Genomic DNA, 25297 nt, shown 5'->3' with positions numbered 1-25297 from the left:
TGTGACACCGTGTATATATAGCCTATATTCAATATTTATATTTACAATACATAAAAATATATTGTTTTTGTATTAGCCTACCTTATCCAAACAGACATTTTTGGATTTGGCTGGCATATGGCAACGTTTTGCCTTACTTAATAAAACTTTATGTATCGTTCCTACATAATATCCTTTATTTTTTTATGTGATCAAATATTTATTACACACCACGTATTATGTTATTTAAAGTATCCCAATTATCTACATAATATTCGCAGTTGCTATTTCTTTGCTTCTTCAATTCATCTTCTTTTTCTTCGTCAGTACCATTTATTACCAGGATCTCTTGAAAGATCCCTTTCATTTCTATCTCTTTAAATTTTGTGTCTCTAAAAGTAAAAAGTTCTTAATAAGCTTATACTAGTTTATATATATATATATATACATATGTAAATACTTTTTTCTTTTTGGGTGTGGTAGTCAATAAAACAGAGCTTTGCTAAGGCGTACTATTTATTCTGAATCCAAGCTTTCGGTGGTTTTTTGCCACCTTTATCAAGGTCTACAAAGAAAATTACTATGTTGTAACAATTTGAATGGTGCCAAAAAAAGGCTATAAAAAACTTACCCGAATGTAAGATTCGTGGCATAAACAACAACGTTAAATAACATGATAATACTGAAGTTGCAACTAAACTTAAAAATGTTACTGTTAAAAAAACACTTTAAAAATTACTAAATACGTTAAAAGTTAAAAACAAAATGAAGGACGACATGTTAAAACAGTCGTCGTTGCAGGCTTGATTTCAGTCACATTTCACGAGCAGAAAGAGAAAGTGGGTGGACAATTATTGTTTAAATAGTTAGGAGAAAATACAAAAAACAACTTTGAAAATAACGTCTCACAAAATACTGTTTATGAATTTTGAGTACTACCAACTGTATTACCAACTTGAAAATAAGCGGGAAATTAAAAATGTTATTTATAACATAAGCAATCGAAAGAAAATAGTATTTAGTAAATAGGTTTAGAAAAAATAATAACTCAAACAAAACAAAACTAAATTAGTAACTGAAGTTTAATCACAAGTATTCAATTAATACTGAAATTTTAAAAAAAGAAAAGAAACAAAGAAAACTCTGAGATGCAAAATAGCTCAGTCAAAAGTCAATATAAAATTGTAAATTTTGCTAAGATTCTGGATCTCAGATCTCTTATTAAGATTGTTATTATCACTCTTGCTGATATGTACCATCTCTAAGAAAGTTCTCTTAAATTTATTTTTCTCTCTGGCTAATATTTTTACGTTGTTGAAATCTATCTTATGGTCTAGATCGATAGTATGCTCTGCCAAAGCACAAGTAGGTTTGTTTAATCTACAATCACTCTTATGAGAAATAATACGGCTAGACAGATTCCTTCCAGTTTCACCAATGTACGTGGATGGACATTCAGTACATTGAATCCAATAAACAACATCTGTAGTCTCTAGAGTGGTTAGGGGTTGTTTTATTTTGCTATACAGCTGACGTATGGTTTTGATATTCTTTGGTCTCATAGACACAATAGTGTCCTCAATAGGTACACCTAATGGCCCCATAGCAAGTTTTTTAACTAATATTCTCACAGAAACGTACAGTAATAACAATGAGTTTTGCATTCAGGACTCTTTCAGTTTCAGTTTTTTTATTAATAACTTAAAATTACCCACGAACTATAAGCTCGTTAGTTTTGATGTAGTGTCTCTGTTCACTAATTTACCATTACACATAATATTGGTTAGCGTTTAGAAACACTGGGATGACATATCAATGCACACAACCCTTAACTTAGCTTATATCAAAAAACTCATTTCTTTTGTTTTTGACTCTAATGTGTTTATTTTTAATGACTGTTACTACAAACAAGTCTTTGGTACTCCAATGGGTTCCACTATTTCACCAATACTGTGCAATTATGTCTTAGATGACTTGATTGAAGATTGTTTGCAACAAATCAATTTTGAAATACCGTTCATAAAGAGATATGTGGATGACTTAATCTTGGCACTACCTGCAGACTCCATACATTCTACGTTAAATGTGTTCAACCAACAAAACCCACACTTGCAATTCACGTGCGAGGAGGAGCGGGAGGGATCTTTGCCTTTCCTTGACATGAGATTGCATAGATGTGAGGATAATGTTGTGAAAACACAATGGTATAGAAAACCCATATGTAGCAATAGATTCATAAGCTACCACTCTTACCATCCTCCTAGGATGAAAACTAATTTAGTCCTAGCGATGAAAGACCGTGTCAAAAGGTTATCTCATCCGGATTATCTCAAACATGATCTCAACCTCTTACGTAATATTTTTGTTGAAAATTCATATCCTCTAAGACTGATTAATAAATTAATTTTTAATGTTCCCCTTTGTTAATAGAAACAACAGACTTACTATGTCACAATCAGTGTCCTCAGCACAAAATAATTCTGCTCCAACAAGTGTGTATTTTTATGCCCTTCCATATATTCCAAAACTAACCGTTGAACTCACTAAGATTTTTAAAGACTTTAAGAATATCAAAATAGCTAACAAGAACATCAAAACCATACGTCAGCTGTATAGCAAAATAAAACAACCCCTAACCACTCTAGAGACTACAGATGTTGTTTATTGCATTCAATGTACTGAATGTCCATCCACGTACATTGGTGAAACTGGAAGGAATCTGTCTAGCCGTATTATTTCTCATAAGAGTGATTGTAGATTAAACAAACCTACTTGTGCTTTGGCAGAGCATACTATCGATCTAGACCATAAGATAGATTTCAACAATGTAAAAATATTAGCCAGAGAGAAAAATAAATTTAAGAGAACTTTCTTAGAGATGGTACATATCAGCAAGAGTGATAATAACAATCTTAATAAGAGATCTGAGATCCAGAATCTTAGCAAAATTTACAATTTTATATTGACTTTTGACTGAGCTATTTTGCATCTCAGAGTTTTCTTTGTTTCTTTTCTTTTTTTAAAATTTCAGTATTAATTGAATACTTGTGATCAAACTTCAGTTACTAATTTAGTTTTGTTTTGTTTGAGTTATTATTTTTTCTAAACCTATTTACTAAATACTATTTTCTTTCGATTGCTTATGTTATAAATAACATTTTTAATTTCCCGCTTATTTTCAAGTTGGTAATACAGTTGGTAGTACTCAAAATTCATAAACAGTATTTTGTGAGACGTTATTTTCAAAGTTGTTTTTTGTATTTTCTCCTAACTATTTAAACAATAATTGTCCACCCACTTTCTCTTTCTGCTCGTGAAATGTGACTAAAATCAAGCCTGCAACGACGAATGTTTTAACATGTCGTCCTTCATTTTGTTTTTAACTTTTAACGTATTTAGTAATTTTTAAAGTGTTTTTTTAACAGTAGCATTTTTAAGTTTAGTTGCAACTTCAGTATTATCATGTTATTTAACGTTGCTGTTTATGCCACGAATCTTGCATTCTGGTAAGTTTTTTATAGTTTTTTATAGCCTTTTTTTGGCACCATTCAAATTGTTACAACATAGTAATTTTCTTTGTAGACCTTGATAAAGGTGGCAAAAAACCACCGAAAGCTTGGATTCAGAATAAATAGTACGCCTTAGCAAACAAGTCAAAAAACTTTGGACTACTTTTTCTTACTATATATATACATATACAGTAAGGTCTCGTTTAATGCGGTGGACACGTTCCACAAAAAGGGGAATAGGGATACGTCCCGTAGCCTTCTAAAATTACATAAAACCGAGACAAATACAAAAAAAGTTTCCAAAAAGGTCCAAATATGGACCAATTTTAAAAAAACTGGTCCATATTTCTATTCGTTTTTGTGACTATTTATATTTATTCATATCATGTCGATAAACAAGAAAACCGGGGAACGTGTATATTTTTCTAGTATTGTTGTTGAAAGTAAACTAATTATTTATGAACTTCGTTTGCAGGTGGATGTTTCCCTAAGTTGTCTCGTTCTAAAATGTTTTTAAAATAGCTTAATTCTTAAATATTCTTCCAGTTTAAATCATAATGTTTTTCTATCAATTTATATGCTAATATCAACTGTTTTTTCTTGTTTTACTTGTAAAGTAAATCTTTGCCTTTTATAGCACGTGGTCTAAGAGATTTATTTATTAAGAGCGGTTTCAAAATGCTATCCTGATGTATTGCTACAAAGTATATTGTAACGTTATAAACGTCACATCTCTATTAATTTATATTTTAATAATTATTTCATCTTAATTTCTTTATTAATTTATTAATTTTTTTATCTTCAGTTTAATTTTTACTATTTTTTTGTTTATAAAAATAGTTGGCGCCCCTGTTTTTCTCTTCTTCCTCTGTCTTTATTTTCTCTCTTTCTGTCCCATAGAATAAATATTTGCCCTCCCACTTTTGTTCGGCAGACTATTCTGTTCTGTGTTGACTGACAAGCTGGTTTCATGATATCTATACCAACATTCTATGACATCTGTGCTAACTTCATTCAGTCTCCCACTTTCTGTCAAAACAACTTTTCTGTAGTGGGATTATTTTTTGCCTCTTTTTGAAATTTATAAAAGAAGGCAAAAATTATTATAAGACTCATTTTTATGGTCTACAACTTCTCCTTGGGGTAAGTACTTTCATTGTGATATTTATTCTATAATCCTGACCGCTTTTCCAATGTAACCTTACTTTCTTTCGAAAGCACATTTTTTTTCTGATATATGCATTAGGACTCTTTAACAGAATTTAACTAAGTAGTAACATTCATATTTCATTTTATCCTTGCCATACGCTATTTGTTTAAGTGTAATTTTGTAAGATGGCAAGGAAGTTAAACCTTTCTTTTTGATGTGTTTCTAATGCATGTTGTTTCTTATCCTTTTAGTTTATTGGACATATCAAAACCTTATTGGTTTACTGGACAGTTTATTTTTATTGGACATTTCATTGGATTTATTGAATTTATTGGTTTATTGGACACCAAAACTTAGTCAGGACATACAGCCACGTGTGACTGCAGCTCTCTCTCCAGAAGCCACAACTTCTAATTGGAGGATCCAACAGCTAGAACACACAAGCCGCCCATCGAAGCAATAAGTAACACTTATAACTGTTAAGCTTTGGCAGGGTTAATTATTGTTTTTTTTATTGATTTAAATAAATATGATTGGTTAAAATTTGTCTTATTTGCTATCAACTGAGAACTCAGGTTCAGTCCCTAGTTTAAGACAAGACGAACTCACCCTTGAGATACTGAGCTAGGCAAGGTATAGACGATAAGCTCCCATGGTTGATTGAGGTATTATTTTCACAATAGTACTTCAATTCTCTTTGGTAGTCTTATCGTTACAATATAATAATGTTACTCAATCTTTACTTGCTTTATGTCCACTTGCAGTTTTTTCATCCTTTGCGATGTAAGTACGGTTAGGCATTTTCTTCCAATACTGTCCCGTTTCATCAGTTTTAAATATTTGATAGGCACAATAGTCCCCATCTTCAATAATTTTCGATAGCTTCTTCTCATGGCGCCGTCTCCTTTTAAAGGCTGGCGATCCAAATGGCAATTGTAGTTTTGAAAACTGCTGCGCGAAAGATTTCTGCAGATGAGCGGTCGAACCATCTCCTCACGTCTTTCAGCCACGAGTTCTCGCGTCTTCCTACTGATATTTTGCCATGTACTTTTTCTTCCAGTATAACTTGAAGTAATTCGTATCTTTCGCCTCTCAACACATGACCATGAAGTATTGCATTTTCCTCTCTTTGATTATTCTTAGTAATTCTTTTTGTTTACACATGCGACGAAGTACCTCAACATTAGTAACTCTTTGTAGCCATGAAATTCTTAATATTCGTCTGTATATATACATCTCAAAAGTATATATTCTTTTTTCTATTTCAGAGTCCATTGTCCAACTTTCACAGCCATACAGTAAGACAGAAAAAACGTAGCATCTGATCATTCGGATTCTAAGCTGCAGACTAAGGTCTGATCTTGTAAAAAATGTTTTCATGCTCATGAATGTTTTCCTTCCTTGTTCGATTCTTGATAGGATTTCTTTTTTTTTTGGATTACACTGACTATTGATATTTGCTCCCAAATATTTTATGGAATTTACCTGTTCTATTATTTGACCATTGCCATACACATGTACGTTTATTGGTGTCTTTTAAAATATTAAAGTTTTAGTTTTGAAAACGTTTAGATTTAAACCGCACATTTCGCTGTGGTGAACTACCGCATTTATTATATTTTGTAGTTCTTGTGCGTTGCTTGCCATTAAGACGGTATAATCAGTATATCTGATGTTGTTTCCGTTAATCTTAATTCCGCCTGAATATAGACTCCGAATACAAATTTAACATTAGCGGTGATAAGACGCAACCCTGTCTCACTCCTCGTCGGATTTGTATATCTTCGGATGTTGTGTGCTCTATTTCAATTGTTGCCGTTTGGTGCCAGTATAGTTCTGAAGTCTTGTTCGTCAACTCCAGTTGTTCTCAGAATTTCGATCTTCTTTTGATGGTTAACGCAGTCAAATGCTTTTCGATAGTCAATAAAACATGCATATACATCTACATTCATGTCTCTGCATCGTTGCATTGACACATTTAAAGCAAAAAGAGCCTCTCGTGTTCCCAATCTGTTTCGAAATCCGAATTGAGTGTCACTCATCTGGAACTCGCACTTCTTGTTAATTCGTGTATGGATAATTCTGAGAAAAGTTTTAAGAACACGAGACATCAGGATTAATATTCGATAATCATGGCATTGTGAGGAATTCGATTTTTTTGGTAATGCTATGAATGTTGATTTTAGCCAGTCTGTTGGTATTTTACCTGTGTCATATATCTTATTGAATAGTGCTGTTATTAAGTCTAGGCTTTTACTTTCGTTATCTGCAATTAGTTTTAGTATTTAGACATTGATATTGCCTGGACCGGTGGATTTTCCATATTTCTGAGATTTTACTCTTATTATTTTTTCTTTGGTTATTTCTGGGCCTTTTTCATTTATTCGAATATCTGTGGATGGTGGAAAATAGGGTCTATCGTCGTCAAAAAGAGTTTGAATGTATTCTTGCCATCTCTCTAGTTTGTCTTTTGTATCCATAATTATTTCGTTATTATCATTTTTTAATATTATTGCTTATCTCTTTTAGTGTCTAGCTGTCATTTCTTTTACTTTTTTATGAATATTAAAGATGTCGTATTTTTCCTGAAGTTGTTCGACTTCTAGGCATTTTGTTGACATCCAGTTTTCTTTCGCCTCCCTGCACTTTTTTCTAATGCTACTGTGGAAATATTTTTGCTGCTGCTTTATCTGCTGAATGCATGCTTTATGAAATGCATTTCTTTTTATAAACCTGAGTAGCCACCTTTTGCTAGCTGAAAATTTTTACCAGCTTGGGAGGTGGAAGTTGGTGACTCTGACTGTTTCAGTAACTCATAAAACTAAAGAGATTTTTCTTGATTAAATAACCACCTACAGGCATTCTTCTTTGAATTAGTTCGTCAATCCAAATTGCGATGACTCTTTCTGTTCTTAATAGTAAGATGAAAATTTGTACCTTAATTTTGTACCAGAAATTATATATTTTCTTATAGCAACTTCATTCTTCTTAATTACTCTTACAGTTTATTCGCCTAAATTAAAATGTTTTCCAATTTATTATGTTATTTATTTTGAATTTTAACTAAATAACATATACCTTTCAATACGAAACTCGCAATAGGAACATCATGTAACAAGGGAATCCCCGAATTGCAAAGGCTCACTTAACTGACATCTGGATGTGAATAGTTAATATTTAAATATAATAATTAATAATAGACATTTTTGCATGAAATACAAATCGTACAACTATAAAATCGTATAAAAATAATCCGCATAAAGAGATATCTTACTGTATACGTATTTTAAACATATATATTACCTTACATATATAGAGTAGGCTACTAAAAATAATCCACCCTGATATTTGGAAATATTCGCAAGATTTTACCAAAATGCTGAAAAATCCATTTTTAAATTACAAGGCGATTCCTATTTCAGAAGCCAACGAGTGAACATCAGGCTTCTACTAATAGTATTTTTAATTAAAACTTAGTTTAATGTGATTTTTTATCGAGTAAATATAAGTCGATAAAACTTAAATACTTTCGAGAAATAAAATTAGGCCAGTCGTTTCTGGCCATACTTAATATTTTAGCATCCAAAATATTAAAATGGCATCATCATCACAAACAGCTTAACCTAGCTTCGCTGCAGTAACCAAAATCACACAGAAAAATCTATAACAGCAACAGCATGTCCCAGTAGAACTCAAGCCATTGTTATAAACGCTATCCCAGACGTAGTGCTATTTGATTACATAAAGGCAATCGGCGAAATTGTTACCCCTAGAGAAATAACCTTTGCTTCAAGTATTTCTAACCAGCGTATATGCATCTATATTTCTTCCGTAACCGTAGTAGATAATCTTCTAAAAAATAATCCGACTATTTCTGTTAGAAATCAAATAATATCTATTCGCAGACTTATCACACCTGCAATGGGGCTTTCTAACGTGTGTCCTTCGATCCCGAATGCACTCATAGAGCAAGCACTTAAAAATGAACTAGGATTACAACTTGCTTCCCCTATCTCGCTTATCCGTTGTAGTTCACCGGAAGACGAATATGCTCACATCTTTAGTTTTCGACGCTCAGTCTTTGTGATACCAAATAAAGAATACTTTGAGTTAAATACTTAAATTGTAATCTCATATGAAAATACAAATTAACGAATCTTTATTACTTCGGGCAAACTTGAATGCTTTTTAAGTAAGCAATCTGGACACACTGCAGACTCCTGCCCTAACCCTCAAGAAATATCTAGCGATCCCTCTTCAAATCCAACTTCTAGCCAAATCCCAATTGATCTTTCTTCTAGTATATCTTCTCTTTTATATACCTCAAAAGAAGAAATCTATTCAAATAACCCACCTTCTGACATAACAATCCCAAATCAACAGTCTCTAACACCAGTATCTGGCTCTTCTAAGTCTAGCATAATAAAAAGAACTCATTCCACTAACACAAGTCTTGAATCACCTTCTTTACTGGTTACCGCTAGCCCCCTAAACTTAAACTCTAATAACACACCAAACACGACAATCTTCGCAACTCTTTAATCAGCTTCTAAAAATAAAACAAAAACTGATGAAAAGAAATTGGTAAAATTAATTCATCTACCCATTCAAGTATTGAAAAATTAATTTGTGCTAATCCAGAAAAATTTTCGTTATCAGCATTACAAATAGTTGCCTTCCTAGAAAATTCCTTTGGGAGTAGTGATCCTCTCAAAGAAGCTCATAACTTCACCACGAACATTCATATTCTCTTCTCGAAGATCTTACACAAATATACCAAACTGTATCCGATAGATCACTTAAAAATCGCATTATAAGAATAACGAAAAAGCTAAAACGCACATTAAATTCTATAGACGCTGACGAACTTACCAGCCTTACGTCCAATAATTCATGTGACTCTAACTGCAATGATATTGATCTTTTATAAAAAATTACGTAATTAGTACAAGGTATATTCTTTCTCGACAAGCGAAGCCGAGGAAGACCCCAAACTCGATGGACCGACGACCTCAAAAGAATCGTGATCAATTGGATAGCAGAGGCGCAGAACAGAAGCAGATGGAAAAGTCTAGAGGAGGCCTATGTTCAACAATGGACAACTCAGGGCTGATCGATGATGATGATGATGATATTCTTTCTACTAACGAAATAAGTTTTTAAATTTACTATTTTACAATGGAACTGCGACGGATACTATCCGCGCCTTGAACACATTCAATATCTTATATCAATTTACCATTCAGATTATCGTTGTCTCCAAGAGACTAATTTTAATACAACTAATATTCCTCATCCTAAATTATTTGAAGGATACCACTTTATTAGGACGAACTGCTTCAGAGCTAGTGGAGGTGCATCCATATTTGCGTCCAGCAAAATCTTCTCAACAATGCTACCATTAATAACGATTCTTGAGGCAATTGCCATAACTACATATTGCCCTAATAAACTTACCATCTGCTCGATATATATATATATATATTCCCCCAAACCATTCTCTAAAAGAAGAATAGCTCCAAGACCTTATATTCCAACTTCCACAGCCGTTTATACACATAAAAGTATGTGGGGTTCTCAATCAACATTTGGAAGGGAAAAAGTAGTTGAAAATATTATTAACTGTACAAACTCATGTCTTCTTAACACAGGATCTAATACTAATTTTAATATTTCCTCTGGATCTTTCTCTGCTATAGATCTTAGTATTAGTGATCCTAAATCTGCACCTTTTTTAAGCTGGCAAACAGCTGATGATCTCTTTGATAGCAATCATTATCCTATAATAATTTCCAACAATTGTAGTGGGACTGCCTCTGCCAAAAGTTATTGGCGCCTAAATAAAGCTAACTGGCCAGAGTATTCAAAAGCTGTTGACAGTCTCTTGCTCGCTTATGATCATCTAATAATCAATGATGTAGACTATTTGTTAACGTCAATAACAGACACTATTCTTTCAGCTGCTAAGACTCACATTTGCAAAACATCATTCTCTCCAAATCATAAAGCAGTTCCTTGGTGGAAATCTTCTTGTGAAGAGGCGATTCCTCTATCCAAAAAAACTTTAAATAAGTACCAAAAAAATAGAAGCCTTGAAAATCTAATAAATTACAAAAAATTCAAAGCCAAAGCTAAACACGTAGTTAAAAAAGTAAAAAATCATCCTGGCAAGATTACGTTCAACGAATACTCCAATCCTAGCCAACTTTGGAAAAAATTACGACAAATTCAAGGTCACAAAACTAATAATAAAATTACCATTCTAGAGATGGTATCAAAGGCGCATTTAATACCATCTCTAGAAATGCAATCATTGACAAACTTTTTGAATGTAACCTTACTGGTAACATATACACATTTATCAAAAACTTCCTAACATCTAGATCGTTCAGGGTTTCTGTCAATAACTTTCTTTCTTCTCCACACATCCAACATGATGAAGTTCCTAAAGGTTGAGTTTTAAGCACGTCCTTATTCATTCTTTCGATTAGCAAGTTAAGTGCAAATATAGCTCCGCCAATCAAATGCGTATTATATGCCGATGACCTAATAATGTACTGTCATGGTAAATCTAACGGAACTACTAGTAAAATTCTACAATTAGGAGTAAATGACCTAAAAAACAAAGTAGCTTCTCTAGGACTTACCCTCTCCCACTCTAAATCCAAAGTTATTAAATTTGGCAAAAGAATGAGTTTTTTTGATCCTGAAATCACTATTAACAACTTTAAATTACCGGTTGTTGATAATTGCAAAATATTAGGGCTGATATTTGATTCAAGATTAACCTGGAAACAACACATACGGGAACTTAAAGGAGTTTGCCTAAAAAGGTTAAATATAATAAAAACATATTATCATTGGGGTGCGAAAGAAACTACGTTACTGAAAGTTTACAGATCACTAATCCGCTCCAAGCTCGACTATCAATGTTTCGTCTATATGTCTGGTACTAAATCAATCTTAAATTCACTAAATACAGTAAACAACACGGCTATTTGTCTATGCCTTGGAGCATTCCGTTCTAGTCCGGCAAAAAGTCTTTACTGTAAGGCTAATGAACCTCCTCTATGGCTTAGGCGAGAAAACCTTCTTCTCTCCTATGCTTCTGCTATTTCTTCCAATCCGTCCAATCCAGTATATCATTTAATTACATCATCACACCAACCCCATAACAACCCTCCATGTAACTTAATTATACATCCTATTCCTAGTCTTTTACAACCGTTACTAAAAGATATAAATTTGTCTGAAACCATAACTCTACCATTCTCCAATAATCCCTATTGGACCAACATACTCTCAGATCATGATATTTCCCTCACCAAATTTAACAAGGAAGATACCAGTGTTAGTACATTAAGAATTCTCTTTCTAGAACTTATAAACAAAAATAAATATAACATAGTTCTTTACACGACGCGTCAAAGACTGAAAGTGGTGTTGGATATTCTCCTTGGTAGTAGTATCCACACTGCTCAGAGAATAGCCATATACTCTGATTCACTTTCCTCTATACACTCCATTAATGCTATATCCACAAACCATCCTATCGTCCAAGATATTCATAACACATATCAGCTTCTTATAAACAAAAATACAACTATCACTCTGATATGGGTACCATTCCATGTTGGTATTAGTGGTAACGAAAAAGCCTATTGCTTTGCCAAAAAAGCCGCATTATCCACTGACACTATTATCAATATACAAAGCAACGATTTCAAACTATCCACCTGGCAGATTCACTGGAATAATATTACTTCAGCGCTATATGAAATTAAACCCTCAGTGAACCTTCTTACCTATCCCAGTTTATCTCGAAAAAATATGGCAATCATACGGAGGTTGAGTATAGGACATACTCGTCTAACTCATGGCTACCTGATGACATCATCTCCACAACCAAAATGTCAGCACTGGAATTCGACTCTCCGAATCAGGCATATACTTATCGAATGCCTTTTTTATGCCAAAACACGCCAACAGCTAACAATCAGTACTAACTTTAAAGAGGTCCTAAACAGCACAGACCAAATCAACAAGGTTATCAAATTATTCGAGAAAAGTCAACTGCTCAACAAAATATAAATGGTATATTACAAGTTTTTATTATTTTTTCTTTAAGTTAAGTGTTAACTACATTATTTTGTAATTCATATGATATTACCATGTAAATCGTAACTCGTGCTAATGACCATAGTTGTCACATGCACGTTAATTTAGTTAAAAAAAATTACAAGGAATAAACTTTAACGATACCTTAATTTGATTTTATCGAATATTATTTCCGTTGACAGAATTTGGACAAATATCTGGGTAAACTATTTTCAGTTGCCCACTGTATAAACAATACTTACAGCTCCCTTATATAGAGAATTCGTTTGGGATCGGATGTCCGAAGCTTTTTGGCAATAGCTTTGTGATAGTATAGTGAAGACTGACCAAGGTTAACATCTATTTTTTTTGTAATATCCCTTAAGGTTTTCACAAAGTAATATGTTCCTACAAAACCCAAAACAATAGTTAAAATGTCAATGATAAAAATATACACCCACTTTAACTTTATATTTTACTGATTTATAATTGCTTTAAATATCTCTGCTGAATAGGTATTAAAAAGTGAGGGCGATAAGACGCATCTCTGCGTCTCGGAACAGAATTTTTCTAACCAAAAGTGCTTCTTATATACCTACAGTATCCCTAAAAGCAAACTGTGTATTTTTTTGTGGCTTTACCACTTAGCTATTTAGCCAATTACGTGTTGAGAAATAATAAATGAAAAATTACTAATATTAATATTCTAATATAATTCCTACCAAATAAAATAAAAAAGTATATGCATATACACATAAGTGTACATATATACGAGTGTACACATACATAAGTGTATAATCTATACTAATAATTGCTAGTGCAAAAAGTGTATCTATTCGAGTCAAAAAAACCTCAGAAAATCCCTAAAACTGAATCAAACAAAAAGAGAAAATTATAGCAAGAAAAAACAAATATCAGGAAAAACAGGGATACTCACAGCCAATAGGTTATTTATTTGATATGGAGGAAATATTTGCAGAGTTTGCAAGTTGTTTAAAAGAGTTCCTGAATGCTGAAGATATTTAGAACACTTAAAAAAGATGTTGTTAAGATCTCCTTGTTCTTGATAAGTTTCGCATAAGTCTGAATTGTATATTTTGATTTGAGCAAGATGAGCAGGATAACAAGCGTGGCCAAATCTCAATCTTATTAAAGTTGTTGTATATTTACGGACGGTATTGAAATTCTTAAACCATCTGGAATTAGGGATGTGTGGTTGTATATACACGTATTGCGTTGTTGAGTGTTCGCAAAAAGTTTGGCAGGAAGTATTCCAACCATCTGTTTGGTTTCTTTTAGAGATGAGAAAAGCATCAGGAACACAAATTCTCTCATCTGGTAAAATTTCAGCTCTCGAGGTTATTGCAGCTTTAGCAATGGAATCAACATGTTCATTATCTTTTATACCAACATGAGCTTTTACCCAAATAAAATTCGTAGTTTTATTTTTATTTTTAAGGTTGACAAGCATGTTCTTACTTTGGTAAATGAAAGGATTCGAATTATAATTGGGTAACTTTGCATTTAGATCCTGCGTAGCGCAAGCGGTAGGATGCTTGCCTCGCATGCCGGTGGTCCGGAGTTCGAATCCTACCGCCGGCAAGAATAACTAGACATTTTAAAATGTCTATAGGCCCCAGGTCGACTTAGCCTGAATAAAATGAGTACCTTGGGTAAAACCAGTGGTAATAATAGGCGGTTGAAGCATAGCACTGGCAATGTTACCTTCCTTGTATACCGTAGGCCCTAGATATAGCAGACTACCCTGCTATACTCCCAAAGCCGCGAGCGGTATAAAACGGGAGACTATTACTATTATTATTAACTTTGCATTTTTGAGAGATAATGACTGAATTAAGACTGACAATGAATCGGATATTATTAAAACTGGATTATTGTTTAAACTGTCGAAATATTTCAAGGCTTTAAGAATTGCAAGTGCTTCAGCACTAAAAATTGAGCAATTGACAGGTAGTATAAACATTTTTTCTGTTGAATTGGATGGAATGTAGAATGGAGTACTATAATATGTTGGTATGTGTATATCAGCTTTATTAAAAAAAGCGAAATAATCGTTAATATCAAGGTTGTTATTACTGTTGGTATACTTATTGTTACACATGGTTGTAAAGGCCGTTCAAACGGTTGGTGAATTTTGATGAGTCCAGTAACTGTTTGTTAGATCATCTGTATCTAGTGAGCTTATGCCAGAATATAAGGAATTGTTGATATATGAAATTTTCGCTACAAATTTCTCACTTAGATAATCTCGTCTAAAATTCAAAGGAGGTTCTAAAGCTTCAACATGCAATGGAGCTATTGGAGTAGACTTCATTGCTCCCATACAAGTACGTAGAACAGTCCGTTGAAATACACCCATTTTATTTAAATTTGTTTACTTGCTAATCCATAAAGTATACATCCATAGTCCAGAATGGATCTGATGTAAAATTTGTAAAAAAGTAAAGTTGTTTCTACGTCAGCATCCCACCAGGTTTTAGAAATTGATTTTAAAAAATTGAGACCTTTATTGCTTTTGTCAAGCATATACTCGATGTGTACTTTCCATGTTAACTTTTGATCTAGAAATATACCTAGATATTTTATTGACTTACAGAAATTTAAACTTTAGTCATTTAATAAAATAGAATTTTTGTTAGGAATATTATGTCGTGATAAAATACACACGTTTGATTTATTAGTTGATAAATTAAATCCATTTTCACAAAACCAGTTTAAGAAATGTTCATGTAATTTTCTTAAGATTGGAATTATGGATTAAGGAAGGCATCAGCATATTGGATTGTTTTATAAGCGATACTTGGTAGATTAAGGCTATGAAAATCAGCAGTATATAGATTAAAAAGAAAAGGGCTTAAGACTGATCCCTGGGGTAATCCCCAACTATTATAACGTGGTCCAAGAAATTCATTTTTATAGTTTCTAACGTATAAGCGTCTATTAGTGTAGAAATTAATTATGGTTTGTGCCAGATTTGTGGATATTTGAAATTAATTGATCATTTTGTCTCTTAATCGAGGTAAACACACACTGTCATAAGCACCTTCTATATCTAGAGATAAGGTAGGCAAATAGTTATTTCTATAAAAGGTACTCTGTATGTCCGTTACAAGTATAGCTAGAGCATGTCAAGGTTCCACATCCTTGTTTGTATCCAAACTGATTATTTGGTAGTAATTTTTTGATATAGACCCACCATTCTAGTCTTTGTTTCAAAGTTTTAAATACACAAGAAAATAAAGAAATGGGTCGATAAGATTCGGCTGAATTTGGATCTTTTACAGGCTTTAGAATAGGAATAACAATGATGTCTTTAAAAAAATCTTCCTGAGAATTGTCTTGAATGATTGGATTTACAAAGTCTAACAGAAAATGTTTTGCTACTTCTGGAAGGTTAATAAGCATGGAGTATTTGATATGATCGTATCCTGGACAATTATCTTTACGATAATTTATAGCGAAAATTAGTTCAATGTAAGTGAAAGGTTTTAATAGAAAATGATTTTTGTCAGATGAAGTTAAATCTATGTAGCTGGATTTTTGAGGGTTCGCAGTTGGTGGTGCAACTTTAATAAGAAAGTCATCCATCCATTTCTGATCGGAAGATTTTATTTTTGATAATGGTTTTCTGTAAATTTCTCTAGCTTGATTCCAAAGAGTTGTAGTTGGTGTATTTTTATTCAGGAAAGAGACCTATTCAATCCAATGCTTTTTTTCTATATTTTGTAATGTTTTTTTGGTTCTCGCAAAGATCTCCTGGTATTGACTGTAATTTTCAAAATTAGTGTTTTTTTTTGTAATTTATTAAAGCCAATTGTTTGATGATAATGTCACAAACAGGAGGTGGGTGCCGTTTAATATATATAATTTATAAGGTTTTTATTGGGGTATAGCTGCTACTGCGGCCGTATTTATATTATTAATGAAGGAGTACTGTTCAGTAAGATTATCCGAATGAATGTTGTTCGTATCGTGCAAAGTCTGAATAGTCGGGGTATATAACGCTCAATTGGCTTTTTTAATATTCCATTTATTTTTAGGAGATATTTCATTTTCATTAATTGCAAAAATAAATTCTATAGATATGACATAGTGATTTGATCCTAGGGTATCAGAGATGGCATTCCAAGATGTTTTGTTAACCAGTTTAGGTGAACAAAAGGTTACATTTATTAGTTGTGATCCTGTGGTATCATTATTATGACAGCCCTATATAGAGTGGTGTGCATTAAAGTCACCACCTATAATTAAAGGCCCATCAAACTGTTCAAAAATTTTTACCCAATCGTCATATATTGTTTGTATTTTTGGAGGTTTCTAAATAGATACAAAATTTAACGATAAAGTTCCATATTTAACTTGGATAGCACACACTAAAATATTTTCATTTTAATTTATATTGACCTTTTGTTCTACAAATCGAAGAGATTTGTGTACCAAAATACCACTCCAGTATAGCCATAGTTTCTGTCATTGCGGATTATATTGTAACCACTAAAACTATCTTCTTCTTAACATGCCATACACCAAAGTGCGTAGGCGACTATCTCATTACTAGAATTCTGTTCTTGACGGCGTGACACAGCTTGCCTGTATTGTGTATTCCTGTCCATTCTTTAATATTCCTTAACCAGGATAATTGTTTGCGGTCGGCTCCTCTCCTACCTTCGATCTTCCCTTGTAGGATTAACTGTGGTATTTCATATTTTGCTCCTCTCAATATGTGCCCAAGGTAACCAATCTTGTGTTTTTTAATTAATTCAAAGAGTTCTCTTTCCACGCCGGCTCTCTTAAGGACGTCATCGTTTTGAACTCTATCCACCCAAGGTATGCGCATCATTCTTCTTAATGACCACATTTCAAATGCTTCAAGTTTGTTGATAGATGTTTTTTTTCAAAGTCCACGTTTCCATGCCATAAAGCAAGATGGACCATATGTAGCTACATAACAGTATAGTACCAACTATACTGTTGATTTTTTTAAAACCAAGTTTCCCTTATAAGCCCAATGTCGATATTTTTATCAAAAAGAAATTGTACCAGACTATTTTTGTTAGCTATAGCAAAACGTTCATGAAGTATCCTCCAATACATGTTCTATACTACTCGTAATTACGTTAATATCAATAGGTTGTCTGTTGTTACTTGAAATTATTTTATTGACAAAGTCCATGATAAAAATCGATAAATTGCTAGCTATACTACTTTTTTTCCAAACTAGAGTAGTTGGTTTATTTGAATTTATTGTCAGAGGTTGTGAAGGTCCAAAGGTGAATGGAAATAATGGTTTTTGGACAGGTGATTGAATAGTGGGAGAGTTTGATTTTCTCTTCTTTTTGGTTGGAGGTCTAGCACTCGCATGAATGTGTTGGGAAAAGGAATTATTTTGATTGCCATTGAAATTTGTACAGATTTGATTAGGCTGAGATAAGTTCTGGAAAATTTTTGTCAGAATTTGTTAGCGGTGAAAAGGAGTTGTGACTTACTAAACTGGATAAGCAATTTTCAGATATTCTTTGGCTTCTTTAAATGAGGTTTTTTGCTCTATCATAAATATTTTTTTTTAATTCAAAAAGAAGGAGAAACATTTATTAGATCAAAAAGTTTTTATAATAATGATTTTTAAATACGATTTGCAGCAAATTAGTTAACAAATCTAATTTTATTTGGCGAGTTATTACTTTTTTACAATTATTCGTTCCACTTTATAAGATGATTTGTATTTTTATTTTAGCTCTTGAAAATATTTGTAACCACAATAATTGAAAGCTCGAGTAATTAAAAAATAATTCTCTAAGAGCCCTTTTTATTGACTATCCATCTAAACATAGTTTTATTTTTTCCAAACGAGTCAACAAATATTTCTTTTTTCTTACTTTTTAATTAATTTAAATTAATATTAAAATAATAATCACTAAAATGCCTTTTTATCATAAATATTGAATTAAAAAGAAATATACCTATAATACTTCCTTGCTCCGTGACAATTTCCTTTTCGGGATTTATAGTGATAAGTTCACAATTGGGTTTCAATAAGCACCAGAGTGCTTTTTGTAGCATAATGAAACTTACATTAAAATTGTGATCTAATATCACTGCCTCCACATTGCTGTTATCTTTATTATTTCCAAAAACACCATCAAAATTTGTTTCTATCTCAGTTGGCTAAAAAAAATTATTTGTTGATACTTTGATAATTTAATATAAAGGCCGAATACTTTCGGCATAAACAAAAATTTAAATTTAATAAACAATGTAAGAAGAAACGTAAAGCCGTATAACCGAACCAAAAGCAATTTCAACAGCCTCTGGTGTAATATGTACCATAGAAGACTTACATGACTTCACTTATTTACTTTAACTTCCTGATATGTTCAGAGCTGCCAGATTCCACTATCTATCTCTATTCCCAACCAAATTACTAAAATTACTAACTAAGCTCGTTTTAAGTCTTCCCAATTTTTTGTACTTAATTTTAATGATTCTGCTCCTGATTTCTGGAACCTTTGTATGAGACTTACATTGCTTGCACTGGTACATCCTCATAATTGGGTAGGTACCGTATCCACACTGTTTGAGGACTTGTTGATAGATCAGAAGCTTATTATATACTGATAAGGTAGAATATATAACCAATAACCAATACATTTTTTTGTATTTCAACTTGAGTTCTTCTTTCTTTTTCTTAACATGTGTTTTCCATCTCAATTTAGCGTTAAGTGTCATACCTAAGTATTTAGCCTTGTTGACATAAGAAACTATATAATAATTGATATATATATATATATATATATATATATATATATATATATATATATATATATATATATGGTTTATGCTCAATTTTTTGTTGGTAAATCTACGTGTGCTGATTTCTGTTCATTTAATTTAATATGCCACTAGTTTGTCCACTTCTCCACTTCGACAATTATTGCGTTCTGTAACTTATCTGTTGATTCAATTACGTTGTCACTAATAGTCATAATTGCCATATCATCAGCAAATGCAGTTCCAACATTATCATGGAATCATGATGATCTCAGCTACTTTCCATAGTTGTGGTACATAATTTACACAAAACGATGCGTTAAGGAGATTTATATCGACAATGATACTGCCAAATCAATTCTTTCTTCTAGTATAATTCTAAAGCTGTCTTGGTTCGTTTTATTGTTAACATAATATTTTCAATAATAGGTAATATAATTGGAGTATAATACCAGTTGACTTCCAAGTTCTCTTCTATTTGTATATAGTAGCTAAATACGTTCTTAATGATGTAAAAGTCGATTAAATCAGGAATTTTCATGGGGTCTTTGGGACAATACGTAGGCTTTCTCGTTAAGATTGCTTCACACTTATTTTCATTTATCGCTTTGAGCAATTCTTTACCCTTTGTTGTTATGAGTCTTGAACCCCTATATGTGTGTGTTTCGCCTCAAAATCTTCTTCAATGATGAACCGATCACCCGCGAATTCAAAAAGTGTAGTATATCTTTCAGCATTGATGTTTTGTAGACTGTATAAACTACCGACTATATAGGATCGGTATATAGATTAATTTATTTGCAACGTCTATTTCAGTTGGAACAAAAGTGGGAAATCTAATCCTGAATTTAAACCCCCATGCTTTGAGTACTGATAAGAACTGGCGCCATAGTTTCTTAATGTATTCTTTCTATTACGTATTGATTTATATATATAAATATATATATATATATATATATACATATATATATTATTGATTTATATGTGATGCATGTTGAGTCAAATGACCCTCTTAAAGTGTCCCATGGGCTTTTAGTCTATAAATAAAATAAAACTTCACCAAAACCAATCATTGACGTCATCGCTGCATTAATTTTAAGAATATGCCTGTAATTAGACTTAAATTTATTTAAATTTTATACTTACAACTTCTTCCGCTAGATCAAAGCCAGCTTGCTCTAATTCTTGTTTGAGTAAGCTCGGACCAACAACAAATATTTCCTTTGTAAAACCTTTATTTTTGAAATAAGCAATAACCGAGTCTATAGGCCTAAATACGTCTTCTCTTTGAGTCACAATATTTTGTTGGTGTAAGTAGCCTAGTACGGTTTCTGCCTTGGTTCCACTATTGTCTGTTAAATAACTTACATGCTTCTGAATATCTACGAAGTACTTGATAGTGTTCAGTTTGTCTGGTAAAATGTTTACTTTGGCATCTATGGAATCTAAAATAATATTGATCTAAAATAATATGGAATCTAAAGTATTTTGATATGAGACAGCATGCTTATTTTCTATTACTTTTCGAATCATTACTTTACGATGGCGTCCAGGGAGGGAGATGATAAGACTATATCGTTGGAGACAACGATGAGAAGGGGTGCCTTTGCCAACCAGTTGAAGGGCGTGTACATAATTCCCAAGCTACCGCACAGCAGATTCTACCCACCGCCAGCCCCTGTCAAGAAGTCCGTGAAGAAAGTTCGGAAGAGTTTGGAAACTTACGAGAGCAAATCATCGGCGGACTTGAACAAGATCAATAACGAACCACCAGCGGAGAAGAACTGGAATAAAACGACTGATAAATTATCAAATAAGCTGAAATCGTTGACGATAGTATCGACGAACGACGACTTAAAACATCCTTTACAAGCGAAAAGACCGACCTTGTTAAATTTTATCGAGAACATTGCAGACAGCAATCAACAGACAGCTAGAGACTTTGGAGTTCGATTCAACAGAATACGACACGATGGTTCAGTCAGTTTGGTAGTCGTCGACAAATAATTACCTATATTTTATACTACTTTAATTTGTATTATACTACAGACTCAAACAAAAAATAATCTTAATAAATACCAAGCTCCACCAAAGGTAAAGGTGATGACTAATGGGTGGATCGAGTAGCACAGAAGCCACTTTCTAGACCTATGCCTATTCAAAGCCAGGATACAGAAGAAGGGACCCTTGGTAAGGCCAGAATTCTGCTTGCGTTAGTCTATTTGCTCAGAGAATCAACAATCCACCTCGAATTGAGATGAATACTAAACTGACAACAGAAGCGGTAACAAGGAAAATGATTAGTAAAAAAGGAATAATATGATAACAGCGACCAGAAACATCAAAACATGAAAAACATAGGTCAAGAGATACTAAAAGAATTAAAAGATCACAAAATAGACATATTATGTGCAATACAAGAAATAAAAAATCAAGACAAAGGTCAGCAATTTCTAGGGAAATATCTCTATTATTATTATATATAAATGGTAATATAATATATATGGTGTTTCACGACGAAGTTGCACTATTTATATATCAGAAATTACTAAGACGATATTTATGAAAATTGGTTAATGGGGATTACAAGTTATGACCAACTTAAACATAATATTTTGACAAACATGTCACTTTTAGTTGTACCAGGTTGTTCTGGTTCAACAAAAGGTTTTATTTCAGATGGCAGTTTGTTATTTTGTTCCAAATCCTTGACTGCAGATTATAACGATGAAATGAATAGTACAATATTTACTAAACGGATATGTGCATAGTGACTTCCTAATTTAGAACACCCATCTTTGATTATTTTGTGGTGGATAAAGACAAAAATCATAAACTTCCAGGCAGTTAGTGAAATGATATGTAAGTTAAGAATTTGCACTCACTTCTTCAACTTAACAATAATAAACATTCACTGCCCAACAGAAGAACAAGAACCACATACAAAGGAAAGTTTCTACCAACAGCTGGAGATTGTATATGACAATGCACCCAAAAATGACAGCAAGACTATAATGGGTGATATGAATGCTAAAATAGGCAAGGAGCTGCAGTTCTATGGCACAACAGAAAAACACCCACTCACTGCACAATGAAACAAGCCAGGATGGGAAGTTTTTGATAAATTTTGCCACCAGTAAAAACATGGTTATAAGTTCCACATGCTTCCCACATATAGACATACACGTGACATGGATTTCATCAGATGGAACCACAACTAATCAAATCGACCATGTGCTGATAGACAAAAGGGCAGCCAGTAGTATCTCAGATGTGAGAACACGACGAGGAGCATGCTGAGGATCAGACCATCTTTTACTCCAAACCAAATTTAGATGTAGGATGTAAACAAACTGGACCTGGAAAAACTGAAGATTCAGGAATGTAAAGAAAAGTTCGAAGAATAAGTCGCAAATGAGTTAGGGACGCTAGAACTGCACTCCATAGAAATCAAATGGAGTAATATTAAAACAGCAGTACTGACAGCGGCAGCGTCCACCCCGGGAAACAAGAAAAAGACGAGAAGAGGAGCATAGTTGGATGACGAGTGCAGACAAGCAATAGAGGAAGAAATAAAGCACACAAAATGTATATAACAAGAAGAACACGGGAAAGACGAACAACATTTGAAGTCGCAAGACGAAAAGCAGACAAGATATGTAGAAATAAAAAAAGCTTATGAAAATGGACAAATAGAAAAAATGGAAGAAAATTAGACAAGAACAACGAAATTAGAGGGGCTTACGAATACCTAAAAAGGATAAAGAGTGGGTATAAACGTCAAACAAGTCCATGTAAAGATAAAAGTGGGCAAATAATATGTGACCAACAGAAAGTCACAGAAACCTGGAAGCACTATTTTAAGACAATACTTGGTACACAAGTAGACATGGAAGATGAAATGGGTACGAACAACGAAGAAGAGAATAAAGTAGAGAATAGAGTAGAAGCTCCAACCATAGAGGAAGTTCTTAAAGCTACTAAGGCCCAGAAAAACAATAAAGCCCCGGGAGTTGACGAAATACCTAGCAAGTCACATCCACGCGCTCATCAAAGATATATGGCAAGAAGAGAAAACACCCGACGACTGGAAGAAAAGTATAGTATGCCCTTCTTCTTAAGGTGCTGTGCATTTCTGCGTAGGCGTCCACCGTACATCGTCTTGTCAGGTGAGATGTTAAATAGTTAGGATTAAATAATTCTGTTGTTAGCAGCATTGCGAAGCATTTCATAGCTGTGGATTCCTGTCCATTGTCGAATATTGCGCAGCCATGACATTTTTTTACGTCCCAGACCTCTCCTACCCTCTATCTTCCCTTCGGGTGTCAGTTGCTGAAAAGTATATCTTTCTCCTCGTAATATGTGTCCCAAGCATGCAGTTTTCTTGCTTTTTACGTAACTAAAAATTTCCCTATCCTGTAAGCCCGCTCTTCTGAGTACTTCCTCATTTCTGACCCTGCCCGTCCAAGATATTCTAAGCATTCGACGCAGGCACCACATTTCAAACACTTCAAGTTTGTTAATGGAATTGGCCTTTAACGTCCATGCTTCCATTCCGTACAAGAAAACAGGCCACACGTAACACTTAAGCATATTGTATTGGAGGCAAAGTCCAATTTACAATCAGTCAGAAACTTACGAAGCCTCAAAAAAGTAGCCCGAATAGTATGCCCGATCTATAAAAAAGGAGACAAACTCCAGTGCAAAATCTACCGTGAAATTTCTTTACTATGTACAGCATATAAAGTCCTCACGTATATTATAAACCAGCGGCTCCAACCACTAGCAGAAAATATTATTGGAGAGTATTAGACGGGCTTTCGACGGGGAAGACCGACACTGGATCAAATATTTACAGTCAAACAGATCTTAAGTAAATCATGGGAACATGACATTGATGTTCACCACATGTTTTTAGACTTCAAACAGGCATACGACTCAGTCTAAAGGAATAAACTCTACAATATATTGGCTAAAAAAAAGTAAAGCTAAACTCACCTTTAACTTCAAATAATACTTGATCAAAAGAATCAAAAAACTCCTTTTGTTCACTTCTCGTCATTTCATGAAGATTTTTTAATACACCCATTTTTAAAAAATTATAAAGGCAACTAACTCGATTTTTTTATATAACAGAAGTATAACAATATCGTTATCTTATTGTTTTATTTGTTTAGTCGTGAATCAAATATTTAGTTTAAAGTATATCTGAGTGTATGATTTTTTATTATATGTAATTTATGTATTTAAATATAGATAAACAATATAAGAATCGGTCAGCACTACTGTTAATTGGTATATGATTCACATATGATTTTAAAAAAATTTAATATTTTGGCATACAAGGCATACATTTTACAAAATATATTTTGTTAAAGTTAAAGTTTGTATAGAATTAGAATTATATATTTGTATAGTTAAAGATACTGCGAGAAAAGATAGAGCAAGCGATAAAAGGCAAAATCGGGGAGGATCAGGCAGGCTTCACGGCAGGCAGATCATGCATAGACCACATATACACACTGGAACAACTGTTGGAAAAGAAAAAAGCAAATAGTAGAGATATACATTTGGCATTTGTGGACCTGAGAAAGGCGTATGACTCTGTACCAAGGTCAAAACTATGGGAGGCAATGTACAAATTAGAAATACAGACGGAACTCATAGAAGCTACAAAAGCTCTGTATAAAGAAAATAAAGTGTCCATTAAAATGGGAACAAGAATCATAGGAGACTTCACCACAACAAAAGGCCTCCTGCAGGGTTGTTCCAC

General features: G+C 33.1%; 1 protein-coding gene across 1 annotated transcript; it reads right to left on the bottom strand.

Moving 5' to 3' along the window:
* Nucleotides 1–10: 10 nt before the first annotated feature.
* On the bottom strand, nucleotides 11–24666 carry LOC140438496 (uncharacterized). Its single transcript, XM_072528156.1, has 5 exons — nucleotides 24523–24666; nucleotides 20671–20969; nucleotides 18717–18921; nucleotides 12999–13143; nucleotides 11–371 (listed from the first exon to the last, which is right to left on the bottom strand). Exons 1-5 carry the CDS (start codon nucleotides 24611–24613, stop codon nucleotides 203–205), a joined length of 909 nt encoding a protein of 302 aa, XP_072384257.1. The 5' UTR covers nucleotides 24614–24666; the 3' UTR covers nucleotides 11–202.
* Between the last annotated feature and the right edge of the window lie 631 nt (nucleotides 24667–25297).

The sequence above is a fragment of the Diabrotica undecimpunctata genome, chromosome 4, assembly GCF_040954645.1.
Source record: "Diabrotica undecimpunctata isolate CICGRU chromosome 4, icDiaUnde3, whole genome shotgun sequence".
Classification (NCBI taxonomy): Eukaryota; Metazoa; Arthropoda; class Insecta; order Coleoptera; family Chrysomelidae; genus Diabrotica; species Diabrotica undecimpunctata.
This window is presented reverse-complemented; position numbering and strand designations above follow the sequence as displayed.